The sequence below is a fragment of the Hypomesus transpacificus genome, chromosome 10 (assembly GCF_021917145.1).
Source record: "Hypomesus transpacificus isolate Combined female chromosome 10, fHypTra1, whole genome shotgun sequence".
NCBI lineage: Eukaryota > Metazoa > Chordata > Actinopteri > Osmeriformes > Osmeridae > Hypomesus > Hypomesus transpacificus.
In genome coordinates this window covers 8,211,161-8,233,217 of record NC_061069.1, presented here as the reverse complement: position 1 = coordinate 8,233,217, position 22,057 = coordinate 8,211,161, and the positions used below count along the sequence as shown (strand labels likewise).

At 46.9% G+C, this 22,057-nt stretch overlaps 1 protein-coding gene across 1 annotated transcript; it reads right to left on the bottom strand.

Annotated features, from left to right (window-relative positions):
* Positions 1-332: 332 nt before the first annotated feature.
* LOC124472332 (receptor-type tyrosine-protein phosphatase S-like) lies at positions 333-20,447 on the bottom strand. The gene is made up of 6 exons (XM_047027107.1): positions 20,049-20,447; positions 8,966-9,177; positions 6,253-6,398; positions 5,906-6,047; positions 557-745; positions 333-340 (listed from the first exon to the last, which is right to left on the bottom strand). The coding sequence occupies exons 1-6, from the start codon at positions 20,111-20,113 to the stop codon at positions 333-335; spliced, it is 762 nt and encodes a 253-aa protein (XP_046883063.1). The 5' UTR covers positions 20,114-20,447.
* Between the last annotated feature and the right edge of the window lie 1,610 nt (positions 20,448-22,057).

Here is a 22,057-nt window from a genome sequence, read left to right as displayed (position 1 = left end):
TCTGTGCGTGGCCAGGCTGGTGAAGACATACTTACCAAAAGCTGCTGGACAGAAGAGAGAGAGAGACAGATGGGGGAAACAAAACAGGAGTTTTGTTTAGAGATGCTAGACGGAGGTAGAGGGAGATTCTGATTGCAATGATTGTAAGATAGAGGATAGGGTTAGAAATTGAACTTTCTTCCCTTAAAAAATAAAGACTAAAAAAAAGGAAGCACTGATCTGCTTTGCTTACCAATATTTCGCTCGTGACAGGGATGGGGGGGGGGGGGGGGGTGGACTTGTGGGATATTCCAGTGTCAGTGCATTTAGGAATCTTGAAGATATGCTAAATGTTAAAGCCCTGAACGTGATCAGACAGAATGGTCACCCGCACTCAGTGAACACAGTGCAGAGACCAAGCGACAAAAGCAGCCAGGTGAAACTGAACCACACACACACACACACAAACCTTCTCTCTCAACTCCCAGTCTCTTCCTCCACCCCTTCTTTTTCTCTGTCCCTCTTCTCCCTCCCACACCTATCTTCCTCCTCCCCTCTCCCTCCATCCTGGTCTCACCTGAGCGGAGCTGCTTGATGCGTCCATTGCTGCTGCCTGGCTCCACCGGCAGGAAGTCTTTGAACCAGGAGATCTCTGGGTCGGGGAGACCGCTGGCCGCACACAGCATGGTGGCTGTACGAGTCCTCTCCACCACCTTCAGCTGAGGACCCATGTCTATGGTAGGGAAACCAAATGGCAACAGGTCCTCTGTGGGGAGAAGGGGAAGCATGGGGGGGGGGATAGAGAGGGAGGGAGGGATGATTTCATTAGGAGAGCTATTTGATGCCCAAGTGTTAGGTTCCTTGATACATATTTTGATGTATTCTGTGCACCTCACTGGTTTCTAAATAGATCCTGTGCCCTGTGTCAGTGACAGGGGGTTAGGGGGGGAAATCACAGAGCTAGTTAGTGTTCACAACAAACCTCGGCGCACCCACAACATCTGGAGAGTACAGACGGCAAACTGAATGCCAATCACCCAGCTCCCGTCAATCCCCTCTTCATCAAAGCTGTGTGTTGGATCTTATCAGTCTGGACCAGATCCATCAGATTAGTTAGCCATGTGGGCCAAAACACTGATCTGCCACTCAGGGTCAGTCTGGCAGCTGACAGGAGCGAGATGCACAACACTGGGGGATCTGAACCCAACACTCATTCCTGAGAGGTCCCCGTGAATGATTGATGCTGTCAACAGACACTCGTTTGCCCGCGTCATTGATTTAGATGAGGATTACAGTCTAGTCACTGCAGACTAGGACGGTGATGGAGAGAACATCAATGAGGGCTTTTGTGTAAAGAGTCAGTGATCTCTGCAGGAGAACCAGCCATTCTCTGGCCCCCAGTGGAACACCTGCAGGTAAAGGGGAGGTGAGGCCCTACAACCCCCCATGGTGTTGCTGTGTGTTGCTGTGTTGAATCATTATTCCACTAATAACTATGCAGAGAGCTGCTCAGAAACAGCAGCACCAATTAGAGGGTTCCTTGCAGGGGAGGGGCAGGGCACAGGGGGTAATAAGCAGTTGTTAACAGTAATTGTTAAAGTGTACCAACGATTAGACGGACGATCTGGGAGAGGGGCGTACTGTGGGCATGTCTGTGTGTGTGCACGTGTGTGTGCATGTGCACGTGTGTGTGTGCGTGTGTGCGTGCGCTCGCACATGCGTGCGCGACGTATGCGGGGGAAAGTATCGGATGGAGTTGAGGTTATTGTGTGTGTGTGTGTAAAGATCCAAACACACACACAGAGACACACACAGCCACACAGACACTTTTACAAGCTCTTTCTGAATGCAGTCCAGATGGCCAGAAATCTAATCATGCATTCATCAGCCCCCCTTCCTCCACAACCCCCCTCCCCCCTGCCTCCCTTCCACCTGACACCTTTTGGCAGGCTGACCTACACACACACAAGCGCACCCACACACACACATCTCCCCTACCTGGATACCTTTGGTATAATTTTCATTTCCCTTCCTACAGAGAAGAAGCAATCACGATGACAACCATTTTTCTGCCTAATGGCCTCTGTCCTGTCATGCACAACAACGCATGAGCCACCTGTCTCCAAACCCCAAACACAAACACACTCACCCAGACAGGCACACATCCCCTAATATGGTACACTCATCAAAGACCCAGCCAAACCCATAACCTAGGATTTAAAAGCCTCTCAGCTGTCTGAGTTGTTATCTCTCTTTCCTCCTGCACTCTGTCCCTGTGATAGACAGAGCCATATGCCCTGTCAGTCCTGGAGCACGGTGAGCACACAGCATCTCTCTTTCTCCATCTCTCTGTCAGTCTCTTTCACTCGTTCTCTCTCTCTCACTCTCTTTTTAAAAAGCTTAACAGATTGGTTTGTGGAGTGAGGCGACGAGTGGCGAGGAGAGGAGAGGAGAAGGGAGGGAAGGTAGAAAAGGAGAGAAACGACGAAGGGAAGAACAAAGTCAAGGAGAGTCACCGGGCCAGAGGCTGTGACAACAGCCTAGCAGGAGCTCCGACCACGTCCCTCCCAGCTGTCCGGAGGACACTCATCTCCTGGGCACGGGGCGCAGGCCTCCTCACCCCCAACTCCCCGGGATCAATGCTAATGACCCGGCTGAATGGACGGCGGCGGTCCAGCCATTGACAGGGGAGGAGAGGGAGAGAAAGGATGGGGAGGGAGAGAGAGAAGGATCGATGGGCAGGTCAGAAGACTAGCCCCCTGAGGAGAAGAATATGCAAGGCATACATCTGCTCCCCGTCCCCACCGAGAGGGCTCAGATGGGCTTTTTATCACCCTGCGGCCCCAGATACATAGACTGCCTGGATCTTAATTAGGCTGCAGCAGTGTGCGGGGGGGTGGGGCAGGGAGGATGCTTTCCTGTCAGGTCATACATCTAGACCAGCGATGGAGCAGTGGCAGCATATATGATGTATTCAAGATGAGGGTCCTTAAACCAAATGGTTGAAAAGATGGATTAATGGATGGATGGATGAAAGGATGGATGGATAGGCAAGCAGGCAGGTAGGCATACATGTAGATAGATATATAGATAGATAGTTGAGCGAGAGAGAGAGAGAAATAAATAGATAGCAAAGACAGATAGGCAGACAGATAGATGATGAATAGATCAATTTAGATAGACAACTGGATGTGTACAGTGTTTGTGTGCGTCTGAGAGAAAAAAAAGGGCCAACAGTTTTTCAGGGACAGTTGGACAGGACCAACAATGTTTTTTTCCCTGGGGTTGTGTGAGTCTGGAGGCTAGAGCCTGTAATCCTCGCCTGCTTGTGTTTGGATAGGGACAGTCAGGCCTGGAGCCGACACCAGCATGTTTAGCCAACCGCATCCAGGCAAACATTCAATTACCGCACATACACAAGGACAAACAAATACATGACAGCAAACACACAAACAAACACAAAATGGTTTTTGTTCAAGTTCTCACACAGACACACACTCATGGTTGAGAACACACGCCTACATCTCGTTTTCACCCGAAATAACCGGAGCTTATGTTCTTGTCCTTGCCACAGACACTGAGGGAGATTGCTATTCTGTGTTATCACCTACTACTGTTATCCTGCCAAGGGCTAGTCTACCACCTGGACTAGATGAGTTCCATTACAGTCATCTAAAATTGGTTTGAGTCAGTTTTCATTGAAGATATGTCTATGGGACCAGTATAAAATAGCCTAGGCGGCTAGGTGAGCCACTGATTGTGACAGATTTCCTTGGTATGGTACTGTGCAGTGTCGACAGATAGTTTCAAGGAGACACTTTATATGTTAATAGAAATGTATAATGATGGACTCCAGTCTGATGCTCTCACAGACTTAGTGCCACAGACCACCCCCTGACTCCCAACCCCGCGCTCATCCTCTAGACCTGTATGGCTTAGCCCCCCACCCCCAAAGGCTCAAAGGCCTTGACAAGACCCCCACTACTGCAGGCTCAACACACACACAGACACACAAGCACACAGACCAGATATGAAGCACTGCTAAATGTTCTCCCTTTAACTAATCCCACCATGGAACACGACGTTCTCTGCCCCCCTTCCTGCCCCCCTTCCTGCCATACTGATCGGGGCTCTAATCCTCTCAGGATGGCCTCTGAGGTTCCCAGTGGTTGAGCGCTGCCAAGGCAGACACCAAGGGGAATCAGGGATGTGGCCGGTTGTGCAGAAAGGAGTTGATATTTGCTGTGGTGGGAGAACATTGTTCCCTCCCTTGTCAATTTCTTTGTTTATCGTTTAGTCTCTATCTGTCTCTCTCTCCCTCTCCCTGTCTGTCTCACTATCTCTCTATACGTCTGTCTACCTCCATCTCCTGAAATAGGGCACTAGGAGGTGTTGGTATAATCAGGATTACTATACACAACACAACCCGCACACAAACACACACGCTCACCCACAAGATAACACATGCACTCATGTTACTGCAGTGATGAAATCTCTCGCCCACTGGAGGTTTGAAAGGCGCAGAGCTGCAGATATTACCATCCCTTAAGGCACAGTGATTCCAGAGAGAGGGAGAGAGAGGGAGGGGGAAAGAGAAAAGGAGAGGGGGGACATAGAGAAACAAAGAGTTGGTAAAAGATAGAAACAGAAGGAGTGTTTTGAAAAAGAACAGGAATGGAGAGTTTGGAGGGGAAGGAGGAGATGAAGAGAGGAACCCGCTGGGGAGCAGTAGAAAGGGTGGAGAGCAGGGTAAACTGTAGTTGCAGGCTAGCTGCAGGGAAGGAGGGAAGAAAGAGGGGAGATAGGGAGGGAGGGAGGGAGGGAGGGGAGGAAGAGAGTTGAAAACAACAAACTGAAAGGTAGAAAGTGAGGGAAATGTGTTTGAATAGGTAAGTCGAGTGTGCCACTTCTATTCCACTGACTCCAGTGGCAACTAAAGGCAGCTTTGTTTGCAGCCACAATGACACCACCCTCCAATCACTTACCTAGCCCTGTTCCTGCATCCTGTTGCCTTGGGAAGCTCCCATCCGGTGCATGTGCAACATCTATGGCAAGTTTGACTTGTATGCTCTGTTATAGCAGGATTCCACCCTAAAGGGCTCTAATCTAAGTGTCTCCCGTGGACCAGGAGAGTGGAAATTGGGCTGTGCGTGCATGTGTTTGTGTGTGTGTGATGGGACGATGAGCAGATGGACAGGAGACTTTTCCCCAGGCTACCAGCCTTCTGCTCAACATATAACACCGCCAAATCTACCACTTCTCCTGCCTCTCTTCCACCTCCTCCTCTGTACCACTTGTGCTTGTTTCATCTCTCTCTCCATCCCCGACTCATATTCCACCTCTCTCAATTCTACCCTCAAAACCCCTGTCTCTTGCCTCTTGCCATCTTTTTTCCTTTTCGTTTTATATTTTCCTTTTCATCCCTCCATCCCTTGCAGAAATAAGTCTCCTGCCAAGCTCCTGCTTAATCCTCTGCCTCCCCATGTAGAGTTGACCCGGCCAGCCTCCCCTCTCCCTCCTTGTCCTGTACAGGGCTGGGGCCCACAGCTCCCAAGCTCCCGGCCACAATCTGCAATGCTAACAGTCAGCAAGCATTGGCCAAGGCAGCTACATTAGATTAGTTTAGCACTGAGGAGGCTGGCTACATTAGATTAACACTCTCTCAGTCTGGCCAGCAAGAGCACAGATTCTGAAAGAGGAGCTGGAGGCTAAAACGCTGTTAACTGGCACGCTAACTGGCCCTGCATGCGGCAGGCAGAAAAATAACAGGTTACTGTTGGAACAGGTTACTGTAGACTGCAGGGGAAGACTGCTGTGTGGTTTGGTCACGCATACAAAGCATACACATTGTACACACACACGTGCCCGCACGCGCACACACACGTCACAGGTCACACACACACACACACAGTAGAACCTCTCTTACCTCTAAGGATGGCCAGCTTGGCGGTCACGGCCTCTTCTCCCTCACTGTTGCGTGCCACACACTCGTAGACGTTCTCGTCCCGGGGGGCTCGCAGGGGCTGGATCCTCAGCACGGCGCCCGCGCCCTCGTCAAACTCAACAGTCTGTCATCCACCAGGGCAGCAGGGGGTACACAGGACATGCTCAACGCAGTTTCAAACAGACACAAGCACTATATAATATAAAAACAGTATACTATGTATCTATTATTCAATGCAAATTAATATTTAAAATCCTTTTCCTAGGTTTATGTGACACGTGAAACCAAGGCAGTATTGATAGATGATGCCCAGTCTGATGTAGACCCACCTCTATGCGCTGGGAGTTGACCTTTTTGCCCTTCTTGTTCCAGTTGACCATGGGCTTTGGGTCACCTGATGCCTGGCACACGAAGGACGCCACGCCCCCTGACACGCCAATCTGGTCCCCGGGGATCTTGGTAAACTTAGGAGGGGCTGTGGTGGTGGTGTGTGAGAGAGAGTGAGAGATAGAGTGTGTGTGAGAGAGAGAGATAGAGTGTGTGTGAGAGAGAGAAATAGAGAGAGTGTGTGTGAGAGAGAGAGCGATAAGTAAGAACGGCAGCCAGTCAGCAGTCAGTTAATGAAGAGAATACCGCCTGAAAGTACTGAAACTCATAACCTTGGTTTCTAAAGGGATCCTACCCTGCCAGACAGCTAACCCATCAGAATGGTTGGAGAGCTGTGGGTGACACACGGTAGCTGGCCTTGGCTACCAACCAGAGGACCATGTGAAGGTCGTCCTATCTGCTATTAATAAAAGATGTTTGCGAGCATCTTCAGATGAGAGCACTGCTACAGCATGCAGCACAGATTGTCGTGACACATGAGTGTTACAAGAGTAGAGGAGGTATCGGCTGGAAACTCAGAGGAGATAATTGCTGTAAATACACATACGAATATCTCTGCCATTTGCCACTGCTGCACCAACAAATTATAAAAGAGGTGTGTGGAGAATTAGTCCTGTTATAGAAGGTAAATGTGTGTGTGTCTCTGATCAAATGTACCACATATGTAATCTCTGTTCCTGGTACTGTAGGTCTGTTGTTTCCCACTGTCAGTTATTACCACTAATAGTTCAGCCAAAATCAATTTCAGACACAGGAGAGGTCTGTACGTTTCCACAAAGGAGAGAATGTAATCTATCAAACTATTTCATATCTCATCTCAACTCCTCTCTCTCATTCTCTCCGTCTCTCCTCCTCTTGCTCTCTATTGTTCTCTTCCCTTCGTTCACTCCCTCTCCCTCCCTCCATTCCTCAAACGCTGCTCCACCACCTCCCTCCCTCCCTCCCTCCCTCCCTCCCTCCACCTCTTCATTAGAATCTTCCTCTCCCTGTCCAAAGTTCTCTCACTCTGCGTCTGTGGCCTGTTGCCATGGTAGCCGGCTTAACTCCTCCTCAGTGGCGGAATCGCTTCCATCCATCAGGGTGAAGTCAGCCTGACCCTCACCATAGCAACCTGGCTGCCTCCCTTTCCTCTCTCCTCCCACTCTCTCCCACTCTCTCTCTCTCCCCCCTCTCTCTCTCTCTCTCTCTCTCTCTCTCTCTCTCTCTCTCTCTCTCTCTCTCTTCTCAGGGTGAGGTCCTACTGAGTTGATTCACGTCTGCTCTGGACAAGCAGGCAGGCATGCGTAAAAATAAAAATAAACTCACAGTAGCACCCAAAATTCAATGACAAACTGAAATCCCTTTCTCTCCTCAACAAACTTCACGCTTCACTGGCTAACAGTCACGCACAGACCACCTATGAGCTGCACCAAGGGGCTTCAACACAGTGTACTGTGCTGCTGGGTGTACTATGTGAAGTAGATCGGTTTCAGATCAAACATGAATGGAGCGCAGTGACTGCTCTACTTGAAACCTGTCTCTGTCATCCAGTTCAAAAACAAATTTGAAAGATTTGAACACCAGTTATGTAACCTTGCTTTACAATATAAAAGAACCAAACCCCTGACCTACCTTGTAAAAAAAATAAAAAAAACTACAATTCCATAAGGGTAATAATAGGTCTGTCCCTTTAAGAGCAGGTTTCTCTCTCCTGCTACCAGATATAGCTTTAATGACAGGCTGCAATATCAGCTCTGGGCTTCACTAATGAAACACCAGCAGGCAGGCTATGATCATCCATTAACCCAAAGCACAGGAGTGCGTAGATACTATGTTTGTGTGTGTGTGTATAGGTGTGTGTCAATAGGTGTTGATGTATATATCAGTGGTGATCTGGTGGGTGTTCATGAAACCATCATTCTCACATTCTCCTTTCCTTCTCAAAGGAAACAACCTCCGTGAAAGTGCATGACCATGCAAAGCTTCTCCCCTTCTCACCGGCTCTGAGATAACTAGCCATGTCTTGGGCCTATTAAATCCCATCAGATCTGTGAACACCCTACATCAAAAGCGACCCGGGTCACATTTAGACTGGACTGTGCACAAAACGAGATGCTCTAAATAGATCTTCTTTCATTTCGTTAATGTCAGTCTCCTGGTTGTGTTTCAAGGGCGGCAGCATCTAATTGAAATGTGCTTGGCGTGCTCTGCTCCTGTCTCCGCAGCTGCCTGCTCCTCCACCGTCAGGGAGAGGAGACATTTGGAGACCTAATCAAGCTAGTGATGGAGTACGTGCTGACGCCTTCTCAGTGCTCATCACCGTCCATTACTAACACACACGCACAACACACACACACACACACACGCACTCATGTACGCACACATAGGTAGACACACACACACTCACCCACACACAAACATGAAGGCACATTTAAAGCCCCCACACCAAGACTGAGGCAGCACCCACCGACCATCGCTGACCAACACGACTCCTTGTTACAGCTGTCAGTCAGCTGACAGACAGAGAAAGAGAGAGATAGACCAAAAAGAAAGAGAGGGAGAGAGGGGGAGAGGGAGAAGGAGAGAAGGAAAGACAAAAGAAGGAGAAAGAGAGAGCGTGTCTGACACCTTGTCAGTCACTCATGCTGTAGCTGGTGAGTCAAGTAATTTCCTTACCTAAGGCCTCACAGACTTGGCTCAGGGTGCTTGTTAGCAGGAGCCCCAGCAGCAGCCCACAGGAGGGGGAGAAGCTGAGGCCGTACCCAGGGAAGAGCCTTTTGGACTGGGCAAAGTCTCCACGGGGCCTGGGTGGAGACATGGTGCTGCCGTCGGCTTTGAAGGTGATGATACCGGTTGGGGTGGGGCTTTTCTTGACCGGGGTTGAAACTCTGAGGACATCGAAACAAACACATGTATTTGAATATCCCAAAGCCTTCTTTACGTCATTTGAACACTATTTCTATGAAACGTCAGCATGAAAAACATATTTTGGACCAAGACCTTATGTGTTGTGTGTGTATATTGTAGTATTCATTCACTTTTACCCAAAGTGGCGTGCAGTGTGGGGGTGGGGGTGGGTGGGGAACCTGCAACCGCTAAATCTGCAGACAAATACTCTACCACTGATCTATACCCACACAGGATATATATATAATACATGTAATATGTGTAATATGTGTCAGCGGATGAAAATATCCATCCCTGTGAGGGACATTAACACACACATTTCTGTTAATACAGGATTAGGTGCTCTGATTTGTCTGGCACATTTCTGATTTGGGATTAGCAGCTAACGCAAGGCTGCTGTGAACTATGGGGACATTTCAGTTATGCACGGATCAGCTCCCCGATATTTCCGCTGGTGTTGCTGCTCATACCATCAGAGAAGTGTGAGTTCAATCCATAACGCGGAACAGTAAAGTGAAACACTTAAACAAAGAGGTTTGAAGCCCATGTGTGAAGGCAGGGTTGGAGAACCAATTCAATATCAGCAAATGTATCAGAAGCCCCCCACTAACCACTTCTCCCTGTGCGTTAATCCCCAGCCAGATTTAGGGAATCACACACACAGGCATAGGCACGCACACACAGGCATAGGCACGCACACACACACGCAAACACGCACCCAACGATACACAGGCACGCACACTTTGATACTCGTAGCATAACTCAGCTCTGACAGGCCCGAAGAACACAGCGAGCTGAGCAGAAGCTCCCCGTCCAGGAGTCAATAACTCTTCAGCCCTATCGACCAGCACCGCCCCCCCCGCCCTCCCCCCCGCTCCTCCCCTGTGTGCCAGCACGCAGGTGTGGGGCCACAGAAGACAGGGGCCTTTGTTAACCTGCTCAATATCTCATACACACATTTCTCATCCTTTCAATTTCCAACACAGACACACAGAGCATGGACACGCACACACACACAATACTCACTTCGTCACGCTGATTAGAGCTGAATGTTGTTACCCAATACAGAGACATGCCGTTCCCGAGAGTTACGCAGTAATAATGTGTGGTATTATCAAACCTCTTATCAAACTAATGATGTGCTCAAACAAATCAGTGTCTGGCTCTCCGGCCAGTTTTATATCTAAAAATAAACCCTTTAAAAACATGTCTTTCTATCTGATATAGGTTAGACTAAGCATCGCTTCACCTCTACCTCATCTAGCGTGGCTCTAAGTGCTGTCATGATACAGAAGCTTCAGGAGAATTCAATTGATGGAGATTTCAATAGAATAACATGATAACAGAAAGCAGATCAGATCTCATTCAAGTGCCATCACAGGGAATAAAGTAAATCCTCCTCTCTAAGGAACTCAATTATCAACCCGACAATCAAATTAACAGAAGGATGATGCATAGAGAGATAAGGCATGGCGAACACAGGTCAGTCTGCCTGTCCCCAGGTCAGTCTGCCTGTCCCCAGGTCAGTCTGCCTGTCCCCAGGTCAGTCTGCCTGTCCCCAGGTCAGTCTGCATGTCCCCAGGTCAGTCTGCCTGTCCCCAGGTCAGTCTGCCTGTCCCCAGGTCAGTATGCATGTCCCCAGGTCAGTCTGCCTGTCCCCAGGTCAGTCTGCCTGTCCCCTCCACTCGGGGCCTGACCCTTCTGCGTGTCGTCACCTGCTGGCGTCCCCTGATGGAGGATGGAACCTGGTTCTCCCGCAGTCTTCCTCTTAGCCTCTCCGTGATGGACAGAAACAGTAGGACGGTGGAACCTCCTGCGGGAGAACCACGCCTACAGCCTCAGGCCTCTGCTACTGGAAGCTTCAGCCCACACACAAGGAGCGGGGTCAGGGGTCATGTTGAACTCCTGCCAGGGCACAGGGGCTAATCTAATGTGGTGTGCCAGTCAGCCAGCCAGCCAGCCAGTCAGTCAGTCAGTCAGTCAGCCAGCAGGGTGAGGGTCAGGGCACTAGGAGGTTTAACAGGCTTTTACAACTGTTCTTGAACTACTGGGCCAGCTGTTAGTCTGATTGACGGTACTGTGTGTGTGTTTGTGTGTGTGTGTGTTCAACAGCTGTGGCGTGCTGGCTGTAAGCCTTTGTGTCAGTGGACCACTGACATCAAGAGTAGCTCAACTCGAGCAAAGGGGTCAGCAGGAAAAGGGAGGAGAGGATCCATACCTCTGTGTAGGTCTACAGCCCTGTTCTAGACATCATTACCTCTGTGTAGGTCTACAGCCCTGTTCTAGACATCATCACCTCTGTGTAGGTCTACAGCTCTGTTATAGACATCATTACCTCTGTGTAGGTCCACAGCCCTGTTCTAGACATCATTACCTCTGTGTAGGTCTACAGCCCTGTTCTAGACATCATTACCTCTGTGTAGGTCTACAGCCCTGTTCTAGACATCATTACCTCTGTGTAGGTCTACAGCCCTGTTCTAGACATCATTACCTCTGTGTAGGTCTACAGCCCTGTTCTAGACATCATCACCTCTGTGTAGGTCTACAGCTCTGTTCTAGACATCATTACCTCTGTGTAGGTCCACAGCCCTGTTCTAGACATCATTACCTCTGTGTAGGTCTACAGCCCTGTTCTAGACATCATTACCTCTGTGTAGGTCTACAGCCCTGTTCTAGACATCATTACCTCTGTGTAGGTCTACAGCCCTGTTCTAGACATCATTACCTCTGTGTAGGTCTACAGCTCTGTTCTAGACATCATTACCTCTGTGTGGGTCTACAGCCCTGTTCTAGACATCATTACCTCTGTGTAGGTCTACAGCCCTGTTCTAGACATCATTACCTCTGTGTAGGTCTACAGCCCTGTTCTAGACATCATTACCTCTGTGTAGGTCTACAGCCCTGTTCTAGACATCATTACCTCTGTGTAGGTCTACAGCCCTGTTCTAGACATCATCACCTCTGTGTAGGTCTACAGCTCTGTTCTAGACATCATTACCTCTGTGTAGGTCCACAGCCCTGTTCTAGACATCATTACCTCTGTGTAGGTCTACAGCCCTGTTCTAGACATCATTACCTCTGTGTAGGTCTACAGCCCTGTTCTAGACATCATTACCTCTGTGTAGGTCTACAGCCCTGTTCTAGACATCATTACCTCTGTGTAGGTCTACAGCTCTGTTCTAGACATCATTACCTCTGTGTGGGTCTACAGCCCTGTTCTAGACATCATTACCTCTGTGTAGGTCTACAGCTCTGTTCTAGACATCATTACCTCTGTGTAGGTCTACAGCTCTGTTCTAGACATCATTACCTCTGTGTAGGTCTACAGCTCTGTTCTAGACATCATTACCTCTGTGTGGGTCTACAGCCCTGTTCTAGACATCGTGTGCTGTCGCTGGTCGTCCGGCTTCTCACCCAGTATACCTGTCAACACACAAGCAGGATATGGTGAGACAGCACCGCTAACGCAAACATAAAAGTCCAGACACATGATGCACAAACCCAGTACAGTAAAAGATTGTCGAATGTGCTTCTTTTTTTTCAGCGTTCACACCACACTTTGCTTCTTGGTAAATGACAAACCGGCAAGAGGTTCCATGTTCACCATGAACAATAGAAGCAACACTTTTCCTCCCTGTTCCACTCTGGTCTGGCCTTGAGGATTACACGTTTTGTTTTTCTCACCTCACCCTCACCTCCTCCTCCTCTTACCCAGCATGCCTCTCACCACAACTGGGCTGAGGTAGTCTCACAAGGCCTGTCTCCATGACAACAAGCCAGTGCGCTCGCACACAGACCAGATCGGTTTCTTACCCCCCTTCAAGAGCTGAAAGTTCTACACAACCCCAGGACTGTACGGCTCTCATTTCAATAGTATCACTTAATTAAGCGTTTTATTCTGACTGAGTGGCTAGGATATAGTGTTGTGCCATTTACGAGGCAATTAGGCTCAATGTTGGATCCAGGTAGCTGCGCTTGGTGATGGATCCAGGTAGCTGTGCATCGTGTTTGCGCCAGAAGTAGTTTCTCTGAGGATGTTACCTGATAGAGCTGCAGCTCAGTGCTTCATACACACAGCTGGCGCAGAAAGCCTCACATACTCACTTGGCACATGCGTGCAAATGGACGATAAGCACACACGGACGATAAGCATGTACACCTGCAATCTCTCAAAAAGACATTTGAAGGTAAGGTCTGACACAAGGTATGCATGTATTTTCAGATACTTCATGTGGCGCTGAGCAGAGAAACAGGAAGAGATTGTGCCTGTGACAGCAGCATGGTCCCGTGACCCTGGACCCTTTGGCAGAGATTCTCGCTCAGACACACACACACGAACACACTTACAGCAGATGGCAAAGCACCATGGAGTGAGAATTACTCTCTCTCTGCCGACCAAACACACACTCACACACAATCAGGGATCAGAGAGCCACAGGATGAGGCATGAGCTGCACCACCTCACGTTACATTTTTAGCAGCAGGACAACTGTCTGCATGTTGCTGTCAGCTACACCTCTCTCTCCCCCCCCCCCCTCTCTCTCTCTCTTTCTCTTTCTCTCTCTCTCTCTCTCTCTCTCTCTCTCTCTCTCTCTCTCTCTCTCTCTCTCTCTCTCTCTCACATACACACACACACTCCTTGACCAGTCACACTGCCCAGAGGACTGCAGCAGAGGAAGGATCTAACAACATGACTAATAGTCTTCAAATATATATATATATATATATACTGTATATATATATATATTAAAAAAAGTCAAAAACATTCTGAACCGGAAAACTATCTAGAGATTATCCCATTCACTCGTTTTTAAGCTCTTCACCAGGAAGGTTTTGTCAAATCGCAGAGAGGATATGGCCGACATGGCAGAAATACAAGTTACCTCAGAAGCCCGGGTGCTTAAGCCTAGCTGGTAGTGATCACACATCCCTTGGGTCTCAAAAAGCACGAAATGGCTTGAACAGGAAAACAGTATGGAATGTTTGTGTAAAGTATGACATTTCCTTCCAGCTATTTTTACCATCACAGCAACAATCACCAACATGGTCAGCTAGCTATGCATCTGACGCATTTTATGACATGAGCACATCACCTGGGCAACCTCTTGCTTTTCCGCAGAACCACGGCAACCAAAAGTCCCGGCAGTGACTGTGACGGGAGTACACCTCCTATTCTGCCCACCACACAGACTGGAGCTCAGGGACCTCATCAATACAAGGTGTGGAAGCTGAAAACGAGTCACGCTACTAGGCCACGCTCCCTCCATATGTGTCTTGGAGACGTGTCCAGGTCAGTCAAGACTAGGGACGGTATCCTGACTCAAATCAAATTAACAGATGGTAAGGGTTGGTTTTATATAAATAGATAACTCTACATAAAGAAGGAAGGATTATCTGACAGGATATAAAATACAGTGAACGTGCTTAAAGACCAGCTGTGTTCTACACTGCTAAGGTCAACCTATGGTTGTTTAGTTAAGTATATTGTAGGCAACATCTAACATGTCATTAGGATGACAGATGATATATCCAGCATGTGGCCTGATGTTGTTTGACCTTTGCTACGGTGTGGTGTTAATGGTATAGGCCAAGCTCTGATCCCTCTCTTCAAGCTGTTATGATAAAGATGATACTGTCTGATTTAATAGAAAGGCCAATGTTAAATGCCCTATTTGCAATGAAAACAAACTACAATAATATCATAACTACTATAATAATCCTATGCTACATGCTTGCATACAGTGCTGTCTGTAAAAAATGCATGTCCTCTCATGCACGCATACAACACAAACTGACCTACTGATGTGATGAAAACATCTTCCAGTACTAATAGTTTTAACAGAAAGAGGAACACACCCCGCAAACGTCACATTTTTCTTCAAACGTTCTCATTGCAGCTATCACTTGCTTGGGAGCACACCATGTTTCTGTATACTGGCTCATTACGCAGAATGATGTCTGAGTCCTTGTCAGCTCACTGTCCAATTAGCATATCCCAGCGAGCATGTCAGAGACCTCTACCCACAACACATATAGCACACCAGTCCATAGATCTGCCCCGCCGCAATTCTGACTCCACCGTGAATTTCTGATCCTTTTAATGATAGATATAGATTCAGGCCTTAGGCTAAAAGACCGTCAGGAACATTCTAGAACTGGTGTTCTCTCATCACACCAGTCTTCTAACCATGCATTTTGATATTCTACATGATCTGTAGAGATGAATGGTATTTTTTTCTATACATATGTGAGACCTCCGTCTATGAATCAATGGTTAAATCCATCTAAAAATCAATATGATGGAAATCGTTTTATCATATAAATGAGAACGTGTAAGAAAGTTGCTACTTGCACAGTAAAATAGTTGCAGTATTATCGTATACCGTAAATGGTTCATATAGGAGGTTGTGTATTGGTATTCTCAAAAAGGCTGTGTAGGTTACCCATTCATTCCACTGGAGTTAAGTGTAGCTACACATAGTACACATATGGCTAAACTGATGTGTCTCCTCGACCTGCCTCAATGCATCTAACCAAGTACTTATCTATTTATCGAGCGAGCTAGTTACCTACCCACCATAACTAGAGTACAGTCCTGTTAATATTGACGTGTCTCTCTGAGCTGTGCAGCTGCTAAGCAGATGAAGCATTAAAGGCCCATCAGGCTTGGAGGAACAGAGACCAGAGAAGCTGCCAGGCGACGCACACCACAGCCAATTAGGTCGCTTCTGGAGGAGCCGACAGAAAGCTCCCTGACAACGGAGGATCATCTTCCTCCTCCTCATCATCATCGGCCTCATCATCACCCTCCATGAATCTCAATTTAAGTGACTGAAGAAGGAATACCTTCAGCAGTGGTTGATGAAGAGAGTAATAGGCGCTCATAGCCTAGCCCAGTCTTGTGAGTGTCTGGGGCAGGGGTCGGCTGCATTAGCCCCATTTCTGTCTGCTTGGAGAGAAGACTTAGGTGGAGAAGAGCACTAGAAAATGAGTGCACTGTAATCAGAATTGATTCTGTACTGACTAACCGCCAATAATTGGACTCACAACTACAAGTGGTCCTTAATGTGTTGTCACTGTTTGTGTAATATGTCAGTGCTCTTCTATTGGAGGATTCCACAAAGTGGAAAGAATAGAAAAATAGATGAATTGTTAACAGTGAAGCAGATTTTTGCACTTTTTCAAGTTTAGAATTACATCTGCTACAACATGTTACCATACAGTATCTACACCTTTTCTCAGAGTGCAGAGTGGTGGGTTTATGGTTAATGATCGCTCATGCTAAGATATTCATTATGTTCTACCTTCCATCCGCCTTCTATGTAAACTACTATGGTGTTGATTAGTTGACCTGGAGTTGCATGTCTCTGTTTCCCCAAGCCTCCCTCCAGGGTCTAACTGCCTACTGTCATGGCAGCATCACCTGGATGGATGGCCCTCATGGTGCTCTCCCCCACACCCTCCCAGGAGTTCATTATATCTGGCACCTGCAACACCTCTCTTCCTGTACATACTGTAGCTACATTGACTTCAGGACTAGAATACACATCAGGCTGTTAATACTCTTTCTAATTGTAAGATTACAATTAAATATAGTGCCCTGCATTCATAGCACAAAACACATACATATATTTCTTCCTAACATTACAGTAAACTCAAAGTCAATTCATCAAGTGAAAATCCACTTCAGGATGATGTGATACTGAGGAAAAGTGACAGAATTCTATGGTGATGGATGCATTTGTTTCAGTCAATTCAAGAGGCTATTGTGACCAGTACTGATGGTAACCAGCCATCACATACTGAAGCTTTGGGATGGAGATTAGATTTGCAACGCCAAATTAGTGTTTCTAGGTGGGACAATAAAGTTGTAAATTAAATTGAAAGTCAGAGTAATGATGCAGAAACCCTACAGTTATGTTCTGACCTGTCAGTCACTGAGCATACACACACACACACACCAACTCTCAATCCCTCCTGATCCCTCTCTCCCTGTGGTGAGGGATGATGATATGAAGATGCAGCCATAGCCACTGCTTCCAGAGCCTCCCAGCTTTACCCGGTCCACAGAGACAGATAGGCGGAGTTGTGGAATAGAAAATAATTATATAAAGCAATGCCCAAGCTATACCGTAGCCTGACTTACCCACTAACTAAATTAGAAAGGATCAGAATTTCCTGCGATTCATTTGGCTGACCTCCATCCAGGAGGTTTGCTTCACAACAGTAGGCAAATAGAAATTGAAAGGAATATTTTTCTTCGTAGTAATAAAAATTGCCTTGTTTCAAAACCCTTTTCCCACATAGTGCATTAAGGGCTTTTGAACAGAATGTTCTTGTAGATATTCAAGACACTTCTGGAACTTCTGTTGATTGCACAGTCTGGTTGTGACGAGCCTAAGTCTTTTCTTTTGTCAGCCATTTTGTCACTCAGCCTAACCCATGCTTAATGGCTTGTGTCAGTCAGGGATGTGACTGTCAAACTCACTCAACCACTGGACTTCCTTCTCAGTCGGACAATGACCCGTGAGACAACACATTATCTACAGAGCACATGAATATACTTGACATGGGAAAGCCTTTCAAGGCAGTAAAACGCCTTGGAATGTACATGATGGGAAACAGACTCTTTACTTTCATCATCAGAAAATCAATAAGAACCTTTCTCGCTGTTCCCCCTGCAACAGGGCACATGGGCATGTCTACTTGTACAAAACCACATTCAGCCAGGAAGGATGAGAAAAAAAGAGGAAGAGAGATGATGGAGGGATGGCGACAGAGGAGAGCAGCAGCTGCAGTCAGCAAAAGGCTGTTTCTGAGTGTGTGCTGAGAGCAGAGAGGAAGAGACAGGAAGGATGAGGGTGAGAGGAGTGAGGATGTTGTCAGAAGTGGCATTTCTGCCTCTCTGGGAAGAGCAGGCAGGAGAGAGTGGGAACAAGAAGAGGGAGGATAGGAGAGGGAGAAAAGAGAGGTAGTGAAGGAGTGTGCATTATTCATCCCTGCTGACACACCACAATCTCTGATTCATCTGGAGAAGGGCATCAGTTAAGTCACAGCCCATCGTTCAGCTTTCATGCACGCACACACCCCCCCCCCACACACACACACAAACACGAGTTGGCCTCCCTTCAGGGTTCAAGCTGCTATTACGACAGGTCGCACTGAAGCATCACTAGTTGATTGTAGTTCTGGCTGGATTTGAGCAAGGTCAACCTACTTGGCAATAATCTCAACTAGACTAGTACCAGTACAGAAGTAAAAGCTGCAAAAACAGATTCTGTCCTCTGAATATATCAATCTGCATGACAACCGCTTATTAATCCTTTGACTCATGTCAACAGTGAACAAACAGTATACTGCCGTTGCGGCAGATCTGCAGTTACTAATAATCAGGGAATGCACACATGCAGAGAAAGAGAGGGAAAGAGAGGTAGAGAGAGGTAGAGAGAGAGAGGTAGAGAGAGAGAGAGAGAGAGAGAGAGAGAGAGAGAGAGAGAGAGAGAGAGAGAGAGAGAGAGAGAGAGAGAGAGAGAGAGAGAGAGAGAGAGAGAGAGAGAGAGAGAGAGAGAGAGAGAGAATCACCTTCTGCTTTATTTTGGCAACCAGCCCAGACTCAAACTAGTTGGAAAATACTTCATGGTATATTTAGAGTTTGCAAAAACAACCTTAAGCAAGAAGTACTTTTCCTGCTAGAAACGCTGAATGACTATTTCAAGTAGGTATAGTCAGAAGCAAGGGAGACAGATTGGAGATTACAGTTTACTACTGGCCAAGAATCATTAAAACATCGACCACAAAAAGAAAACCTTTTTCACACGAAAGACTGGAAGGCTAGTCTACAAAAGAAGAAATACATGATCCATTATTTTAATTCCAATTTGACTATGTGTGGGCATAAAGGAGTGAATAAATAACTGATTTAAGAAATGTGTTATGTGGAGAATGAAAACTATAGTAAATGCTCCCATTGGATGACAAAAATATTTAACAACTGCCCATGGCTGCATGTCCAGACCAATAACAGCAGATGCAACGGCATTGTAGCAGGTTATTGATGCACTACCCAATTTATAGGCTATAGGCCTAATGTGCATTCTAGAAAACAATGCAGGTTACTGTTTGTGTGGTACTTAAACTGTCCTACTCAGAGATCAACATATTGCATTGATATATTGCTTCTTTTAAACAAAGGAAACCAATTGACCAGGTGTTTAATAGGCGCTAGACAGTCACTCAATTGCCTGATGAGTGATCCGAAATTTAACAAGGCCGTTCGCCTGGCCACCTGGTGTCATCGCCAGCCAAAACGTATGATGGCAAGAGAACTGTTACGAAACACGTTAAAGCTTTTTAATGAGGAAAGACGTCTGGGGAAATAGAGTTGCATATAGGATTGACTGGGCAGAGAACGTTGGGCATCTAGACCAAAGCAAATAGGAAACAAAGGCGACACTTGTCAGTCGGCCTGGGGGTTTTTCTGGCTGGGGGACGCGGGAGATGCTGTTTCAGTGATGCGCTGCTGTCGCCAAACATCTATTTCTCAGAGTGCATATCCGTAGTCAGTTCAGACAGACTGTTGAAAATATGCAAATATACTGTAAACGTAGGCAACAACTACTAAATAAAACAAACTACAAGGAAATGTATTCTTCGCACAATTAGTGTTCAGTGTAAAGGCTGAGGAGTTACCTTTTTTTTACCGGTCGAGGTGTGAATTAACGCCCAGGGTGCGGTAGCATACTTTAACAAGAATAGCCTAACAAATACACCTATTCGATTCGCACATTTAAATAACCGTGGCTGCACAACCCAGCAACTTTTAATTGCTCAGAAATATGTTTACTACGCCTACCTTTGAGGGTGCTTCGTCCTTTTTATTGTCGGGTAAATTCGTGTGGACGGACCTGCATGTGGCATTTTCGTCAGAAACACGACTCAGATTATAATCCTCTCTGACACCAGGGGTTTGGCTTTGTTGTGGAGAATGCCCACATTACCGGCGTCTTCGACTGTTCTCTTGTCCTCTCTGCAGCGTTAGGACAGCTACTCCCAGACCTTGTGTCGGGAGACCATCGCCGGTCAGACGGCCTCAGATACTGCTGGTTGATGTCATTGATACTCCCCGTCTTCCTCCTCAATGCCCTCTTTCCATCCCCCCTCTATCTTGCTTTCTCTCTCTACCTCCCTCACACACACCAATATTCTCCCCTCCTCCCCTCCATGACGTGATGTAGTCAAGATCTCCTATGGCAACCGCATCCTCATCACCCAAAATTGTATCATCAGATAGCGCTGGACCGCTGACACGAAGCTAGGTCAAGCTGAGGTAGGCATTCTAGATCTCGGATTTGATTCACAATGTCAAGTTAGACACATGAATATTTCGTACTTTAACTCGCTTTAATTGTATTGCAACCCTCTGAATAACAAAAATTTCTAAACACAATAAAAGTCCTTAGAAATAATTCAATTTGTAAGAACTTACTGAACTGGAAATTGTAATGTGTATTACAAAACCTTTAGTAAGAAACGTTCCTGAACCTCTTCTGTCAGCCCCCTACACGTACAGCACAGGCATTGTCAGCAGAACAGGGGTTCCTGTTCCCTATCCAAGATGCAATGCTCATATGCATATTCAAACAGCACACACACAAACACAAGCACAGTCCTGAACGCTGACGACTAAACACACACACACACGGCCTCTCACTCTTAGACAGGCCCTTCACATAATTATGATGATGAATTAGGCTACTAGCCAACACACCATAAAGTCCTCAGGTGTACAGAAAACACTACAGTTAGGGAAGAGATGTAAGTGTCGTCTTCAAACTGGTAGTTTCCCTTTCTCTCATGAAGGCAGCCTGACTGTTCAACAAAGGATAATGAGACAGCCAGTTCAAAGCGTGCAGCTGGATTTTCTTTGTTACTATTGCCACCTAGTGGACTGGTTAGGATGTAGCATACTCCTGACAACGACCGGACGACCAACGACAAAAAAATTAAATACAAAAACACACACAAAAATAAAAAATAACATGAATGTGAGAGTTTTGGTGGTGTGATGATGATATCAACATTAGGCCAACCAAAAAGTTTCCATGATATCCGGCTGGATTACAAATGCTCTTCACTGTGATTCCTGTTTGCCTCGACGGTGACTAACTAGCCCTGTCCCTTAGTGATATGCCTGACCATATATTCTTACAGAGTGGCTGGCAGGCTGGGCCGAGGGCGAAAGCCCCTCAAAATAGCAGGGGAAGTGGCCCTGTCTCCACCACTGCCCAGCAGTGACGTTAATTGCACGCTATTTATACTTTGAGAGCGCAGGATGCTGAAAGATCAAGTTTCTGTTATGCTTTTTTTTCCACCTCACGTTTGAGAGAGAGAGAAAGTGAGACCACACTCTCGACAAATATGGAGAGGCATAGGCTATGCAGTTTGAGAGCTACAGAGTGGCTACTTGTAATGCAGGTATGCAATTTCCTAACTAATACAACAATGTCCTACAAACACATTTACCCTTTGAGGTCTTATGGAAATAAATAACAATCTTAAAAACAATGAGGTTGTATTTAATTTGTATTTTTTACCCGGAAAGGCTGGTGAGGCTCTGCATTAACCAGGTGGGGCCCATAGCCTTACAAAACAGGCCTGAGAGGCAGGTGATGGGATCGGGTGTTCTGCCACCACACCTATTTCAATCCATCTAAATATAAGGATCTCCGTAATACGAGTGTGAAGACTATGAGTCAGGCCCAGCTGTCTAGTTCCTTTCCATAACCATCCCACCTCTCCACGAGCACTGGTTTAGGATTAGGTGCACCCACATCATACATGTCCATGACAACTGAAGAGTTG

Excerpts from the sequence above, each read along its gene's own strand:
- LOC124472332 (XM_047027107.1), bottom strand. The coding sequence starts at position 20,113 with ATGCCACATGCAGGTCCGTCCACACGAATTTACCCGACAATAAAAAGG. Across the intron at positions 6,399-8,965 it reads CCAAGTCTGTGAGGCCTTAG|CCCCTCCTAAGTTTACCAAG; the intron begins GTAAGGAAATTA and ends CCACCACCACAG. Across the intron at positions 6,048-6,252 it reads TCAACTCCCAGCGCATAGAG|ACTGTTGAGTTTGACGAGGG; the intron begins GTGGGTCTACAT and ends GGTGGATGACAG.